General features: G+C 35.9%; 1 protein-coding gene across 2 annotated transcripts in view; it reads left to right on the top strand.

The window, feature by feature from the left end:
• Positions 1-18,501, top strand: part of LOC121970035 (acyl-CoA thioesterase 2-like) — a 59,016-nt gene that overhangs the window by 15,108 nt on the left and 25,407 nt on the right. For both annotated transcript variants that reach the window (XM_042520434.1, XM_042520433.1), the window contains exon 7: positions 15,954-16,031. In XM_042520434.1, the coding sequence (XP_042376368.1) occupies positions 15,954-16,031 (78 nt within the window). The remainder of the gene's footprint in view (positions 1-15,953; positions 16,032-18,501) is intronic.

Here is an 18,501-nt window from a genome sequence, read left to right as displayed (position 1 = left end):
CATCTTGCTCTAGGGCTAGAACTGTTGGGTCTTCTTAGGTCTACAAGTACACATCTCAACTTATTTTGTATTTGTATCATTTGGAGATCCAACAAACTTTACCTAGTGGCTAGGTCGGTGTATCCCCTTTGATGTTGCTACTCAAGTTGGCATGGGGGCATGACCTGAAGGCTACAATTACCAATAGCTCCCATAGAGTCAATGACAACCTTATCCTCATCATCATGTCGAAGGAATTGTCGCAAGCGTCAAAGTGAGAGATGAGCTTGAGGCTACTTACAGAGCATATGAAGATAGGAGCCTCTTCAAATAACGTTAACATAAACTGTAATTATAAGCTTTACACACAACTTTTAGATCAATGCAACATCATCTTTAGGATGGTGAAGAAAGAGCATAGTGCAATAGTTATAAGAAGGTTCTTACTTGCAAATCTTCTAGTGGAATTGACCTCCTTAATCACCACATAAAGTTACAAGGTTCTAGGATAACTGAAGGTCATTACTAGTGGAGAGCATGCATACCTCATATTTTCAAATGAGGAAGTGAGAAAAGATATTATAAAATTTATTATGGCATTTGCATCACCATTTTCATTGGCCGACTCAAGTCACTTTTGAATATTTTTGTGAGACATTAACAACCTCAATGTAGAATAGTATCTAGGAACATAGTGAAACCTGATGTAATAAAAATATTCCATGAGGTAAATTTAATTAATATTTTTGTATCTTAAAAATATAAAATAACACTAACTTCTAATATTTGGATTAGTTGTCACAATACAGTTATATATATATATATATCTTTGGGTGTATTGTGTTGCACATTGGATAGATGACAATTGGTCCATTGAAAAATAATAAATTTTAAAGGTTTTGAATTTTCTTATATTGACCTTATTTTTATCCATCTCTCATGTTGCCCATTGTTATGGCATAATTGAAAAGAAAGAATTGATCATATTTTACGATGCATTAAATAAGAATTAGATTTAATGTTATCATGGAAGCTTGATTTTTCCACATTCATTGTGTTTGTTACATTTTATTTACATCTTGAATCTTTGTATACCAGCTGAGCTTAGAATAATATATGAAAATATTGTACAAATTATGAGCCAGATAGATTTATTTAGTTATCACTCTCTAACGCATAATTAAAAAAATTAGATGATTAAATTTTAAAAGAAAATATGTACTAAGGTATTGCATAGGTTGAATTCAGCATACTTTATGGTAAAATAATGTTCAGTATTGACTCATTAGAACATAATGATCGATGTATATTGGGAATCCGTGTAACATATTATAATTTTTTTATTCTTATACAAACAAACTTTTGGTAACTAATGCTTCATGCATTATGCACCATTATTGATTTATTTAAAAATTATACACATATCACCTATTTCATAAAATTATCATTGTAGAAATTTTTTAAAAATATTATTATAATGTTTCTGATATTATTTATAAAACCATTATTTTAGAGCATACAATTAAATATATAGGTTATAATACTATAAATGAATACTATGAAAATTCAGAATTAGAAAATTCATAAAAAAAAAAAAAATCAGATATATTTTAAACGAAATGTATTCAATGAGAAATATGATCACTGACCAATACCACAACCTTCGGTAACATCTTATTGAGGAAGTTAGGGCACAATGCTTATATTTTGTAGGAGCTTTTGTTGTGCTAGTGCTCTTTCAAATCAACCAGTTGGAGTTTCAGAAGTTGAACTTCACATTGAGGTAAACAAACTTAATTTCTACCTACCTAGCTTATTTAAATAGTTTCGAAAATTTCAAAGATTTAATTTATTAAAGTGGCGAGAAAGACATGCATTTATATAGCTTAGCTTAGCTTAGCTGAAATTGTTTGTGATGTACTAACATGAATATACCTAAAAATTAAGCTGAAAATATTCCATAAATCATGGTATCATAATTCTATAAATTATGGGATATGAAAGCGTAGCCAGTTTCCATAGAAAGGTTGGTTGTTTATTTTTTAATGAAGTTTATTGAGTTTTTTATAAGGGGTTAGGATCCCATGTATTCGATATGTTTTTGAGTTAGTATTTTTTCAATTTTTGACATGGTATCAAAGCCAAAACTTTGTGATTTGGTATTAGTACTAGTTATCCTTTCATTTTCCATCATCCTTAAGTTTCAGTACTGCCCTCATTGACAAATCTTTTGTATTTCGCAACTTGGGTTGGTTCCGTGCATCTTTTTTTATCACCACTCTTTATTGTGATTTCCCTCTCTTTTCATCATTACACATTGTTTCTTTTATTGCATCCTCTGTACTAGGGGTGATCACGGATCGGATTGGTTTGGTTATTGGGGTAAAAAACTATCCGGCCCTACTAGATCAGATAATGCAAAATCGGGACCTACATCCGACCCTATATCCGGCGGTTCTTATGTTTCAGATATCCAACGGGTTGTCAGTTATTTGGATATCCGACCCTATATCCAATGAAATATAAAATATAAATATAACAAATTTTTTTTTTTAAAAATAATAATAGACATTACTCATTACACGTTATAGCAGCTAATCGGAAATAACTATTACAACGTGTAACAGCTTATCAACATTAGTTGCTACAAGTAGGGGTGATCGGATCGGGTTGGTTCGGTTATTGGGATAAAAAACTATCCGACCCTACTAGATCAGATAATGCAATATTAGGACCCTACATCCGGCCCTATATCCGGCGGATTATTTTTTTTCAGTTCGGGTCGGGTCGGTATAAGCGGGTTGGTCAGTTTGGCGGATTGACTGCTCACCCCTACTCCGTACATCTATTTTCATCTCTTTCATCATTTTGTTCCACCACCACCATTACTCTTAGAACCTAACTGTTTTATTTTACCATCATCACCTATCACTCATTATTTCCTTCATCACATCCTTTGCACCTCTATTGTCATCTCCATCGCTTCCCAGTTTCCTTATACCGACTTTCATAGTTGGATTATTTTCTCTAGTCTTCATTGGTGGTTTATCTTTGTTGTTCGTTTTCATTGTCTATTTTCCCGTTTACTAACCTTTATAACCGGATTCCTTTTTCTCGTCTTCATTAGTTAGACATCATTGTTAATTTCTATTACCAATTTTTTAGTTAGTTTTGATTTATAAAAATATTAGAAGTTGTGGAAACAATTGCTACAACATAGTCAACAAAATCAAGAAGTTAAGATCTCTTATTGGTAACCTTAACAAGCTTTTAAGTACTTGTTCATTGGTTTACTTGGGACAAAGGTTTGGGGAAGATGACTAGACTGGCCTAAAGAACATATGAGCTTTTTTATCTTGAAACGTCGGGTTATTCCACAACTCAAAAAGGATATAGGTGTTATTATCCTCCATTAAATAAGGTTTATGTGTTTGTGGACATTACTTCACTATTCCTTATTTTTAGTGGTGAATTCAAATACTAGAAGATGGGTATTTCTTGCATTATCTATCATTACTTCAAATGTCTAAGTCAATATTTGGGGTATTGCCAAATCTTTGTTATTTCTAATTATATCAATAGAAAGTTATAAGTCAAGGTTGATAGCTAAGGGCTACATTACAACAACAACAATAACCAAGCCTTTTCCCACTAGGTGGGGTCGGCTGTATGAATCCTTTTACGCCATTGAGCTCTATCTCCTATTATATCATCATCTATATTTAAATAAATTTTATCTTGTTTTATTGTTGCTAACCAAGTCTTTTTTGGTCGTCCTCTTCCTCGTTTAATATGCATATTTATCATAGTTTCACATCGCCTAATTGGAGCATTTGTTGGTCGTCTAAGTACATGTCCGTACCATCTTAAACGTATCTCTCGGAGTTTGTCCTCAATAGATGCAACTCCGACTTTCTCTCTAATGCTCTCATTTCTTATTTTGTCCATCTTCGTATGCCCACACATCCACCTTAACATCCTCATCTTCTGCTCATCTGCTTGAGTTATAGTCCAACATTCACTCCATATAACATACCAGGTCTAATCATGGTTTTATAGAACTTACCTTTAAGTTTAAGAGGTACTTTTTCACATAAAACACCCGACGCCCTCCATTTCACCCATCCCGCTTATTCTATGTAAGATATCTCTCTCAATCACTCCATCATTTTTGTAAAACGATCCTAAATATTAAATCTCTCGCCCGGCAACCTCCTCTCCTATCTTAACAATTGTTTCATTACTTCAATATTGCTAAACTTAAATTCCATATATTCATCTTTAATCTACTAAGCTTAAAACCTTTCCTTCTAGTGTTTCCTCCAAGATTCTAGCTTAGATTTACTCCTTCACGTGTCTCATCTACTAAAATAATATCATCTACAAACATTGTGTCTTGAATGTGTGCGGTGAGTTCATCCATAATTAGTGTAAAAGATAAGGACTTAGTACGATCCTTGATGTAACCCTATCTTTATTGGAAATGCTTGATTTCCTCAAGTCTTTACTTTGGTCATTACATCCTCATACATATCCTTAATTAGTTCAATATGTTAACACCTCTCTTTCTAAAATTCTCCATATAATTTTTCTTGGAACTCTATCATGTTTTTCTAAGTCAATGAATACCATGTAGATCTTGTTTTGCTCCCGATATTTTCAATTAATTGTCAAAGATGTATAACTTCATCATCGACCTTCCAGCTTGAACCCAAATTGATTTCTCTCACCGTTGTCTCCTTCCTTAATCTTTTTCTATTTCTTTTCCCCATCAAGTATGACTCATTAGTTTAATACCCTATAGTTTAATTTTGTATGTCTCCCTTGTTTTATATAAGGGAACCAGAGTACTTATCCTCCATCGATCAGGTATTTTTTTCAATATCATGTTAAATAATTTTGTAAGCCATTCAATACCTTGTTTCCCAAGCACTTCCATACCTCTATCTGAATATCATCCGGTCCAACGACTTTTCATTGTCATCTCATTTAAAGTTTGTTTTACTTAACGTTCAATTCTACGATAAAAATTAAAATTTCTATGCTCATTTGACCTAATTAAATTACCTAAGTTAAGTTGGTCACCTAAACCTTCATTAAAAAGTTGATGAAAATACCTCTTCCACTGCTCTTTTATTTCTCCATCATTTACTAATACCCTATTACATTCATCTTTAATACATTTTATTTGGCTAAGATCTCTTGTTTTCCTTTCTATCACTTTAGCTATTCTATAAATGTCTTTTTCCCTTTCTTTTGTATCCAATTTTTGATATAACCGTTCAAAAGTTTCATTTTTTGCTTCACTCACTACTTTCTTAGCTTCTTTCTTGGCTATTGTATATTTTTTTAAGTTTTCCTCGTTCTTACAAATATATTATTCCTTATAAGCTATTCGTTTTTCCTTCACTTTCTCTTGTACTTTCTCATTCCGCCACCAAGATTTTTTACTTAGTGGTGCATGTCCCTTTGACTCACCAAGTACACTCTTAGCTACTATTTTCAACTTTGATATCATCTTATCCCATGTTGTATTAGAGTCATCGTATATTTCACTTAATGCTTGTATTTCTACCTTCTCCTTAAATATATTTTGTTTCTCATCCTTTAACTTCCACCACTTAATTCTAGGAATTGTATATATTTTCTTTCTATTGATACTATGTTTGAGGCGTATATCCAACACTACTACCCTATAAGCTTTCTCCAGGGATGACTTTGCAATCTTTACAAATCTTTCTATCCTTCTTCCTAACCATAAGAAAGTCAATTTGCGATTTATTATTCCCACTTTTGAATGTGACTAAGTGTTCTTCTCTTTTCTTAAAAAACGTATTAGCTAATATAAGGTCATATGTTATCGCAAAATCTAATATAGTTTTCCCATCCTCATTCCTCGTTCCAAACCCATAACTCCCATGTACTCTCTCATATTCCTCATTTTTCACTCCGACATGCCCATTTAGATCATCTCCTATTAAAATCATTTCATTTGGTGGAATATTTTATAATATTTCATCTAAGTCCTCCCAAAACCTTGATTGGGTAGCTTCATCTAATCCTATTTGTGGTGCATATACGCTAATTATGTTCATAATTTCTTTTGCCACTATTATCTTAAGGGCTATAATTCTATCCCCTTTTCTAACTACTCCTACAACTTCATCCTTTAACAAACTATCTGCAATGATACCACTCCATTTCTTGCTTTACTCTTTCCAGTGTACCATAACTTAAACCCGAGTTCTCTATCATCTTTGCCTTCTCGCCTGTCCATTTTGTCTCTTGTACATACAAAATACTTATTTTTCTCCTAATCATCATATCTATTACCTCCATTGATTTACCAGTGAGAGTTCCTATATTCCATGTTCCAAATTTTAGATTATTAGTTTTCCTATCATATTTGTTCTTATCTAACTTATGGTGCCGAGACGTTACAGTCGGACCCTGCAATGCGATCATTCCAGGGAACAACCTAGCATTAGCACAATAGTTTAATGGATTCATTCATTGAATATTTGTCATAGTTTGACGCTGGTTGGCAACCTAACGCAACCCTCCTTTATCCAGGCTTGGGACCGGCCATGACCGGTCATCATGGGCGGAGTTGCTAAGGGCTACACTCAATGTTGTAAATAGCGGTAGGCGGTGACAGGGCTGCCACCGCTTACCACCTCGGCGTCTGGGCACCAGGCGGTGATTAGACAGCTGAATTTTTTTTACTATTTTTTTGTACATAATATTATAAATAATCATTATTGTTTATAATATTTACTTTTAATAAAATATATTAATTAAAATTAAATAATTTAAAATAAAAATATAATTTTTAATATATATATATATATATATTAAATTAATGGGATAATTTTATTAGACTTTGATTAAGTCTATTTAAATTATCTCAATTATAGCTAGAAGTTAATTAAATTATTAACTTAAAATTATTTAATTAAACCCTAACTTACAACTTACTCGTGTGCCCTGTTTTGGCTTGGCGACGAGTCTAAAGTGTGGTCGAGACTAGGTGATGAGTCCGACACATCGCCGAGACTGCGTGATGCCTCCTGACCCGTCGCCGGACTCGGGCAATGACTTCGGCTCGTGGCCGGGCTTGCACAACATTTCTGGATGCTTTGCCCGGCTCGCGTGACGCATATGAATACGTCGTTGGGCCCGGACGATGCATCCGGGGCAGTGGCTGGGCTCGACCGACACTTTGGGCTTGTATGACGGGTTTGGACTCGTCATTGGACCCAAGTGACACGTTCGGAAGCTTCGTGGTGGCGAAATGACAATAGCCAATGCCTCCTATTTCGGTTGGGCGATGAGTCTGACACGTCATCGAGATCGTGAGACGAGGTTAGATTCTTCGTCAGGACTGTGAGACATGTCAGGGCCGTCGCCGGGCTCGGGTGATGCCTTCGGGCCCGTCACTGGGCTTGGGTGACGTGTCCGAGCTCACGCGATGCGTCTAGACACGTAGCCTGGCCTAGGAGACGACCCAGGTGATGTGTCCGAGCCCGTTACTGGGCTCGAGTGATACTTCTGGACCCGTTGCTGGGCTCGCGCGATGTGTTCGGACTCGTTGCCGTGCCCAAGTGATGCTTCTAAACGTGTTGCAATGGTTAAACGACCACAACAGAGGTTCCAGGTGTGGCGGTGGTGGAAGGAGGTGAGCTACCGCCTAAAGTACCGCCTCAAGCAAAGATGATGTGGTTGATGCCCGCCTCCCACCAAGGTGGCTGTCTCGACTATCATTTAGAACATTAGCTACACTCAAACCTATGAAATTAATATGTAGTGTTTTTTTTACTCTAGTTGCAAAAGTGAGTACTTTTAGAATTCTACTATCATTAGGAGTTCATAATAGTTAGAAGTCACAATAGTTTAATGTCAAAAATAGATATTTTTACAAAAAACTAGAGGTTAATTTATTTGCTCATGCTATATATAAATTGAAAAAGGCTTTGTATGGATTTAAGCACTCACCATAGGTATGGATTGATATATTTGCAAGAATTACAATTGGCATGGGGTATAAACAAAATCAAGGGGATCACACATTGTTTATTAGATACTTTTCTTCACAGGTAGCGACAATGCTCTTAGCATGTATTTGATAATATAATTGTGATAGGAAATGATGATAAGGAGAGAACTTTAAAGTTCTAAATCAATGTTTGGTGAAGGAGTTTAAAACGAAAGTATTAGGATGATTGAAATACTTTCTTGAGATTGAGGTGGCTCATTTTAAGAAGAGTATTTTTATTTTTTAACAAAAATTTATTACAGATCTAAAAAATAGGCAAGACATCATGCAAACCAGTAGCTACTTCAATAGACCCAAATCTCAGACTTAGAATGACAAAGGAAGATATTGCAGTAGATAAGACAATGTATCAATTTCTGGTAGGAAAACTTTATTTATTTTACGATCGGATGTAGCATATGTAGTTAGTGTGATTAGTCAATTTATGCATCACCCTAAAGAAGCTCATTTACAAGCAACTTACCAAGTATTATAGTATCTTAAAAACTACTAGAAATGGAAAGTATATTCTGTTTAAAAGAAATAGAAGTTTGGTGCTATAGGCATATACGCTGGGATTAATGGTCGATAGGAAGTCAACTACTAGATATTGCACCTTTCTTGGTGGTAACTTTGGGACATAAAGAGCAAGAAACAAGATATGGTAGCATAGTCTAGTGCAAAGGCAATATTCCAAGCAATGATTGAAGGTGTTTGTCAACTAATTTGCTTTGAAGATCATCTTAAAAGTGGGATAACCTGATGAGACTTTGTTGTGATAATAAATCAACAATTAACATAGCTCACAATTTGATACAACATGATTGAATGAAACACACTGTAATTTTCACACTTTGTCAAGGAGAAGCTAGAGAGTGAGAGTAGGTTGATTTGTACTTCTTACGTATCTACACTTGGACAACTTGTAGTTATATTGACTAAAAGAGGGTTAAGTAGCCCAATATTTTATTGTATTCAAGCTGGGATCTATTCACCATATTGAGGGTGATTGTGGGAAAACATATTTTGTAAATATAAATATCCCTAAAAATTAGGCTGAAAATATTCCATAAACAATGAGATCATGATTCCATAAATTATGAGATATGATAACATAGCTAGTCTCTATAAACAAAAATTGCCCAAAGGACGCACCCAAAGTTTGGAATTAACCAAAAGGCGTCCCTAGGTTTGAAAATGCCCAAAAGGTGCACCATTTTCCCGTTTTACTCCTATACCAAATTGGACTATTTTTCTCTCTCTCTTCTCTTTCCTCTCTCCTATGCATGCATCTTCTCTTTCCTCTCCTCTCTCTTTTGCATGCATGCATAACTATTATGGTGTTAATTTTTAAAAATTAGCACTACAACTTAATTACATTAACACGATGGTGCTGATTTGCACTATCACGAGCTGGTCTAATTCAAATCAGGCCCAATGTGGGTCTTATTTCCCGGAGACCAGGACCATGCTCTAGCTGATTATTCTAATAACATTTTAACATTTTCGGAGAGACCTAAATAAGTAATGGAGGGCACCGTTGGATAATTTGCAGCCTCAGAAACCCACGGGACATGAAATGGGTCCAATCGAATTTGTCTAGGTCCATGAGTGGATTTTGACGTAGACATTGGTGGACCTAGACAGGTCCGATTGGACCCATTTCGAGTCATGTGGGTTTCAGAGGCGGTAAGGAGTTCAATGGTGCCCTCCACTGCTTATTTTGGCCAGAAGAATCGGCTAGACCGTGATCCTGGTCTTCATAAAATCAGGTCTACGTTGGGCTTGATTTGAATTAGACTAGGCCCGTGCTAATATAATTAAGTTGTAGTGTTGATTTTTCAAAATCAACACCACAATCGTTATGCATGTAAAAGAGAGAGAAGAGAGGTTGCGTGCATAGGAGAGAGGAAAGAGAAGAGAGAAATAGTCATATTTGGTATAGGGGTAAAATAGAAAAAAGTGTACCTTTTAGGAAATTTCAAACCTTGGCACACCTTTTGGGTAATTCCAAACTTTAGGTGCGCCCTTTGGGCAATTCCCGCTCCATAAAAGGTTGTTTAGTTTTTCTTAGAAAAGTGTGTTTGAATGTTTTAGAGTTTTATTAAAGTCTCTTATTTTATAAAGAATAAGTCGTGTTTTCAATATGTAAAAAATTGCTATGATCCCACGTAATGGATAATTTTTTAAGTTAATTATTTTTCAATTTTTGCGACTAACCATTCCTATGTCTATAGTAGTATTTGATTTGTGTCATGGTTTGAAATCTCGTGTTGTAACGTACGACACATGCAAAATATTTTGTTTTGCCCATCAACTGGTACAATGCAGAGATTGGCACGCCTCGCTAAGGCATCGCACGATCTCTGAGGAGGGGTCGCGCGACCCTCATGGCGAAGGGATCGCGGGACCTGCGGTTCTCGACGGAAGGGTCGCGCGATTGCTGGTTGGGTTAGATGGGTTGTGTTAGTGTTGTGAGGTTGTTCTTAATTTTTAATTAAATTTAGTTTAACAATTTCAATTAAATCGTAACTATAGTAGGGATAATCTAAATAAGAGTAATTAAAGCCTAATAGAACTATCTCATTAACTTAATCGAATCACCCTTAACTGTTTTTAAAAATTATTTTCCATGTCTCACTTATATTCTGATTTACCTCTCAAAGTGTTTGGTTGTGTAGCCTTTGTCTGTGTGCATCATCATAATCGTGATAAACTAGACCCTTGTGCTATCAAATGTGTGTTTCTAGGATATTCCCCTACCTAAAAGGGGTATAAATGTTTTGAACCCCATTCTAAAACCTTTTTTGTGTCTATGGATGTTACATTCTTTGAATCTAAATTTTTTTTCAGCACTCTTTTTCAGAGGGAGAGTAAGTTGGAAGATTCGTTGTTTGATTTCGTATCAGAGAATGTAGAATGAAATTCAAATTCTGAATTTAGTACCAAAATTGATACACCTCAGGTAGTGTTAGAGCAGAATCTTGATACTCGAGCACGAGTTGATGATGATAAGTGGTTCAGGCAAGTTTACAAAAGGAGACGATCCTAAAGGTAGCAAGACTCCACAACTCCACACGACCAAACGTATGAACCTGAAGTCCAGACTCATTTGAATCTAAATCCAGATATTGTACCCAACTCCTCTATGTCATTAGAACTTCCTATTACACTTAGGAAAGGTGTTAGAACTTGCACTCAACACCCACTCTCAAATCACGTGTCTTACAAAAATTTATCTACATTGGATTCAAGTTTTATCTCTCAGTTATAAAGTGTGGATGTTCCTAAGAGTATACAGGAGGCTCTAAGTGTTCCAGAATGGAAGAAAGTTGTCTTTGAGGAGATGAATGCCCTTAACAAAAATGAAACATGGGAAATAATGCCCTTACCAGAGGGAAAACGTACAGTAGGATGTAAATGGGTATTTAATTTGAAACTTAATTCAGATGGATCGTCGGAACGTTTTAAAGCAAGACTTGTATCTAAGGGTTTTACACAAACATATGGAATTGATTACTAGGAGATCTTTGTTCCAGCCACAAAACTAAATACTGTCAGAATACTGCTTTCTTTGGCTGCAAATCTTGATTGCCTTCTATATCAGATGGATGTAAAAAATGCATTCTTGAATGGAGAATTGGAGGAAGAAGTGTTCATGGATTCATCTCCAGGCTTCGAAAAATAATTCGGGGGAAAAATCTGCAGGTTAAAGAAGTTTTGTATGGATTAAAACAGTCACCACGAGCTTGGTTTGAAAAATTCTTGAAATCTGTAAAGAAGCAAGGTTATATTCAGGGGCAATCTGACCACAATGTTATGAAGCATACTAGAGAAGGTAAGATGACAATCTTGATTGTGTATGTTGATGATATAATTCTCATATGAAATGATGAAGATGAAATAACCCGTTTGAAAGGTTGCCTTGCCTTGGAATTTGAGATAAAAGATTTGGGACTCTTGAGATATTTCCTAGGGATGGAAGTTGCTAGATCAAGAAAGGGAATCTATGTATCCCAAAGAAAATATGTTTTAGACCTACTAAAGGAAACATGAAGGATTGGATGCAGGCCCAGTGATATACCCATGGACCCAAATCAAAAGCTAAATGAAATATCTAAAGGAGCCAATGTCGAGAAAGAAAGATATCAACGTCTTGTAGAAAAACTTATATACCTTTCTCATACAAGACCTGATATTACTTTTGCTGTCAGTGTGGTTAGTTAATTTATGCATTCATTGCACGAGGAACACATGGATGCTGTCTACAAGATTTTGAGATATTTAAAGAGCTCTTCGGGAAAAGGTTTATTGTTTCTAAAGAACAACCAGAGAAGCATAGAGGCATATATAGATGCCGATTGAGCAGATTCTATTTCTGACAGGTGGTCTACTTCAGGGTATTGTACTTTTCTATGGGGTAGTCTTGTGTCATGGAGAAGTAAAAAGTAGATTGTTGTGGGTTGTAGTAGTGCAGAAGCTGAGCTCATAGCTATGACGAATGGTGTATCCAAGTTACTATGGCTAAAGCTAGTTCTCGAAGAGTTGAAGTTAAATTGGGAAGTGCCAATGATGCTATTCTGTGACAATAAGTCAGCAATTAGCATTGTGAATAATCCAGTACAACATGATCGTACAAAACATATAGAAGTTGACAGACATTTCATCAAAGAAAAGCTCGAAGGAGGAATAATTTATATGCCCTTTGTTACATCTAAATAACATATTGCTGATGCCTTAACAAAGAATCATTTCTAACCCAAGTTCGAAGATTTTATTTACAAGTTGGGCATGATAGATATCTTTGCTCTAACTTGAGGGGGAGTGTAGAAAAAGAAATAATATATTCAATTAATATTATAATATTTGATTGATATTTTATTCCTTATGGTGTGTCTACTAATTATGGCTAGGATTGGGGATACAAATGGAAATAAACTTTATATATATAGTGTAGGGTTGTACTATGTTAAAGATATACAAAAAAGGTATTCTTACACTACGTATTTAGTTACTTATATCATTCGTGTTAATCTTCATATTGTTCCGTGCCGGGTGACAAATGGTTTTTATCGTTCCGACGGTGGAGCGAAACCGACACTGTGTGATGAACGATTTCGCGATCGTCACGCGTGTGTGTTGCGCGGCAGAAGGTGGGTTGTTGGAGTCCCGGAGGCATTGCGGGATGCCTCCAGTGTTGCCGGAAGCATCCTGCGATGCTTTTGGCGGCCCCAGAGGTGTCGCAGGATGCCTTTGGCATGGTTTAAAGTGTCGTGCTGAGACGGTCGAAACGGGCGAAACAACTCGTTCCGCTCGGCGACTAGCACCGACACGACCTCGACACTAGACCTACAATAGTTGCGACATGTTGCGCGACCCCGTGACCGCAGCGGAGGGGTTGCTCGACCCCGCAATAGCAGCGGAGGGGTCACATAACCCTTCCGTTGTCTCCGCAGAGACATTGCGCGACCTTGCGGCCGTTGCAAAGGGACCACCGCAGTCGCGCCATAGGAGTCACGCGATCCTCGTGGCCATGGTTGAGGGGTCATGCAACCCTGTGGCATTGCCGAAATCGCGCGAGCTTGCGAGTGGTGTTGGATTTCAGATTTTTTAAATTAAACTTAGGTTAATTATTTTAATTAACTCCTAGCTATGATGGAGATAATCTAAAAAGACTTTATTAAACCCTAATAAAATTATGTAATTAATTTTATTTTTCATTTATTTTAATTTAAAATTTATAATAAATTTTATTTATCTTTTCCTTAAAGATTATTTTTTATATTGTTTATTTTTTAAATATTTATGTTAAATATTTTATTTTTTAATTAATATATTTTATATTTAGAAAATACTAAAACTATATCGGCACCACATAATACAATACTGAAACCGTATCGTTCCGGTTCAGAATCGAAACTTCGGCACGGGTCGAAATTTTAAACCTTGGCCTCTGACGTCGCTGCCAGCGTCCCGCGATACGTGATGCCGCCAGAGGGCGTTCCACGAGTGCGATGCTCCTATTCCTCGATGAAAATTAAAATTAGATTTAATTAATTAAAACAATTTCCAACTTAAGTATGATAGTTCGAAGAGACTTTCATAAACCCTAATTTAATTATCTCAATAAAATATATAAAAATATATTTAAAATTTTCAAAAAATTAGTAAATTTTATTAATTAATAATCTGAAGTTTTTTACTGTTTAAAATTTTATTTAAAAATTTTAAAAAATTCTAATAAATCAAATTTATATTTTATTTTTTACTGTTTAATTGATATTCTGATATTTGTTTACTATTTTTAATATATATTATTTAAATTAATAATTAATTAAATTATATAATTACTATATATAAAATAACATCTTTCTATTGATTTATATAATTATGATTATTTAATCCGGAGAATCAATGCTTTCATATGATTCACACCACTATTTTTTGGTATTAGTAAGGTAACATGATAATGTGTCAATTTTATTTCGAGTTTAGATCAATTTTCTTTAAAGAAAATTATATTTAATTATTTTTTAATAATATTAAATTATTTAATAATGGAGAACTTATATAAAATCAATATACAAGTTATTTTTAAATTATATACTATAAACATATTTATCTAATAATTACTATATATAAATAAAAAAATATTGAAACCGTGTTGGCAAGACACGATATGATATTAAAACTGTATTGTTCCGCCATTCCGGTTTAGACTGAACCCTCGGCACGGATCGAGATTTTAAACCTTGCCCACAACATTTTGATGCTAATTTTTCTATTGCAACTCTTCCTTTTTCATTCAGGCTTGTGCTATGTATTTGTGGTATTTTATTCAAACATTTGTTAGCATATCAAAATATTCAAACAAAAACATGATAGTGAATTATAAAATAAACAAGAAAATACAAGATAATGAAGAAAAAAAATCTTAAGCAAGGGAAAAAGATGAACAAGATGTCAGGCACTTTGTTTAATGAAAATTATCCTCTTGATGAAAATGGTGTCATAGTATTTGCATTTGAAACTATTTGAAAATTATCTCATGATTGTCAATTGTTGTTGATGACAAATATATACATGGGTAAATAGGGAATGCATTGGCCAACAAGTGACTACTAGGGCAAGTCTTATTTCTAAATGTTTTTATTTTACATATTTGATAAATAAATGTCTTCTTTTGTATTTCATATTATTATATATACATTCATGTCCACTTTCCAACTTCTGACTAAGCATCGCCCAACAGTTTATCTTACTATTGAGTAATTGGTAAGTAGCATGTATCACTTGTGTTGAGTTCTATGCTGCCTGTATCAAGCTTGATATTGCGCTCTTCCTTTGCATCATGCAATATAGCCAAAATGTCAACTATCACCAGTGCTAGTGATGTATGTCTTGACATGTTGGAACAATGTCTGGCTCGTATAGTCAATATGGGACAATATTTATATTCATTATTTTGGCATTAAACAACTGTTTTATTTCTGAAGTAATCCATAGTACTTAGAGAGGTTTTAGGTGATAACTGGTATTCTATAAATCAAGGCTCTAGTTGTTCCAGTCCTAATGTCACCTCATGCTACTTTGGTATACAATTCTGTTGTTTTCGTTTTTGTTGGAAAAAGATTTGTGTAGTAACAATGATGTAAAAGTAGCTTTTATTCACAATGAAGGAAGATTCATGTAATAAATGTCCTCTTTCTCTCTTTGTGCTCCTCTGGCTTTGAACTGTGTGAAGTGTTGATTGTGTATGCTAATCTTACATACTGTTGTTTGGTTATCTCAGAGCATCTTTTGCACGAAACTTTGTTCTCTACTTTATATGCAAACTTTATATCTGCAGTGTGTCCTGCAAATGTAAATACAGATCCTAATTTTGTGGTTTTTAAACTGTCTCCTCTTTGGTAGAACTAACCTTGTCTTCAATGTACAGGTTGATATATTTAGAGGTTTTACGCTGCCAGATGCTCCATCATTTGGACAAGTTTTTGGAGGACAGCTAATAGGACAGGCATGCTCTAGGAATTTGCCTCCTCAAATCTTGTATATGGAGAAATATTTGATTCTCTTTGTTAATAGAATATGATAAGCTCTATGTGTAATGACAATTACTTTAATGTGCATATCACTTAGGCGATATACAATCAGTCACCCAAGAAGCTCTTGAGGATACCTCTGGGGCAGTAAGCCTCCTAGGATCTGTTGGGATACTTCGGAGTTAGAGGAGGAGGAGGAGGAGGAGGGGGGGAGGGGGGTTGAATAGCTCGCTCGCTTCCTCGATGATAATGATCTTTTGTTGCAGTAATACTCGAAGCGAACTCCTCAATGTTAATACAAAGAATTTACTTGGTATCCACCTCAAGATGAGATGACTAATCCAAGGATCCACACCTGAGCACACTCTCCACTATGAAATACACTCCTCGGAATAATCCACAGGTAGAGAAACCTCGTACAACTCAAGAACAAGATACAATTCGAAACAAGGAAACAAATATAAATATAAATCAAAACACGACTTAATACTTTGAACCTTGAATCCCTTGAGCTTTTCTTGCTTTGAATGCCTCTTGAAGATGATAGCGGCACATTGTCTCCCAAAACTTCTAAGAATTGGCGGAGAGGAGCGTGTGAGAGTTGTTGCGTTTGAACTCGCCGTCGGCTTTATATTTGCATTTTTAGGGCTCCTAATCGATTAGGCCTGCTCTCAATCGATTGCCATGTCTCGATTGTCACATCAGATTCAAACGATCCCAACCGTCCAAACCTCGCATCCTACACAATGGTCATCTCCCAATTGATCGATTGATCGATTGGGAGCAGTTGGATCGATCGGCTGATTGATCCAGAAACCTACTGTGCTCTCATAGAAGACCCTGGAATCGATTAACCAATCGATTCTAGCTTCCTCATGTCATCGCGAGAAATCCAGCTCGATCGATTGGAAAACCCTTTGTGTGTTTGCAATAAACTCCCAATCAATCAGGAGTAGCATAATCGATCGGCTGATCGATTGGGTCGCCTTTGTCGCGATAGTGCTCCCAACTGATCGATTGGGCTTCGGGCCATATCTCGCCAAACACAAGTCTAGGGTTCCCTTACCCAATATCCAGTCAATCTTGACCTGATTGGATTTCCTCGTGCCTAGCATTTGGTCATCCTTGACCTGCTGGGATTTCGTTACTAAGTGTCCAGTCAATTCTTTGACACACATGGACTTTTTTTCTAGTGTCATTTGTCCAGTCAACCTTGACCCACTTGGACTTATCGTCTAGGTTGACTTACTTGGACTTACCGTCTCATGCCAAGTGTCCGGTTCTCCATGATTCACTTGGACTTCCAAACACTAAGTGTTCGGTCAACCTTGACCCACCTAGATTTCCACATGTCTTGCTTCACTCACCAGAGCTTTCTTTTTGTCTAGCTTCACTCACTGGGGCTTTTCACCTGACTTCACTCACTAGGATTTTCTCACTGTCTAGCTTCACTCAGGGCTTTTCATCTCTGTCCGGCTTCACTTATCGGAACTTTCCAACTGCTTGGCTTCACTCATCGGAACTTTCCAGCTGCTTGGTTTCACTCACCAGTACTTTCTAACTGTATTCACCAGGACTTTTCAACTGCCCGGCTTCACTCACTGGGACTTCTCAACTACTTGGATTCACTTACCAGGACTTTCCACGGCCCGACTTCACTCACCGGGATTTTCAACAAGTGTCCGATCAACATTGACCCACTTGGATTTTCTTCTTCTGCTAACCCACTCGTTGGTCTTGCTTTTGCCTATCCTCCAGTTAGGATTTCCAGTCAAGTATTTGATCAACCTTGATCTACTTGACTTTTGGTCAACCTTTGACCATCAATCTCCCATATGGACAATTGCACCTGCAATTTCTATATATTGTCAAACATCAAAATTCAAACATCACGACTCAAGCTTGAGCCAACTCAAGCCTAGTTAACCTGGTCAACCTTGACTCAGGGAAAATTGCACCAACAATCTTCCCCCTTTTTGATGTTTAACAATACTTTTAAATTAAGCTAATCCCATAGCCTCAACTTCTTATTCATGCTAAAGCAAGAATGAATATTTCCTTCATTCTCCCCCTTTCCAAGAGGGTAACCTTCCCCTTTGGGTAATGAAGGTTTCTTAACTTAAACTCTACATTCTCTCCCTTTGACACATATAAAAAACTCTTCCCATGAAGAGTTATCCAGTTCACAACCTCACTTGTTGCTGACAACATCATAATGAAGGTCCCGTACCCTTCATTGTCTCCAAATGCTCACCCTTGAGCATTAATCCATCACAATGAATATTTCCAATCTTCTATTGTTCTCTAATGCTCAACCTTGAGCATTCACAATAATGAAGGTTTATAACCTTCCAATAACAACTAGTCCGAGATCATGAATAGGATGTTAATGCTTATGCTCCTTATGTTGTTGGGAAACATGCAACTACCCTTTCATGCTGCATT

Source organism: Zingiber officinale, chromosome 4A, assembly GCF_018446385.1.
Source record: "Zingiber officinale cultivar Zhangliang chromosome 4A, Zo_v1.1, whole genome shotgun sequence".
In the NCBI taxonomy this organism is placed as follows: domain Eukaryota; kingdom Viridiplantae; phylum Streptophyta; class Magnoliopsida; order Zingiberales; family Zingiberaceae; genus Zingiber; species Zingiber officinale.
The sequence above is the reverse complement of the archived record's forward strand: the minus strand, read 5'-3'. Positions and strand labels throughout refer to the sequence as shown.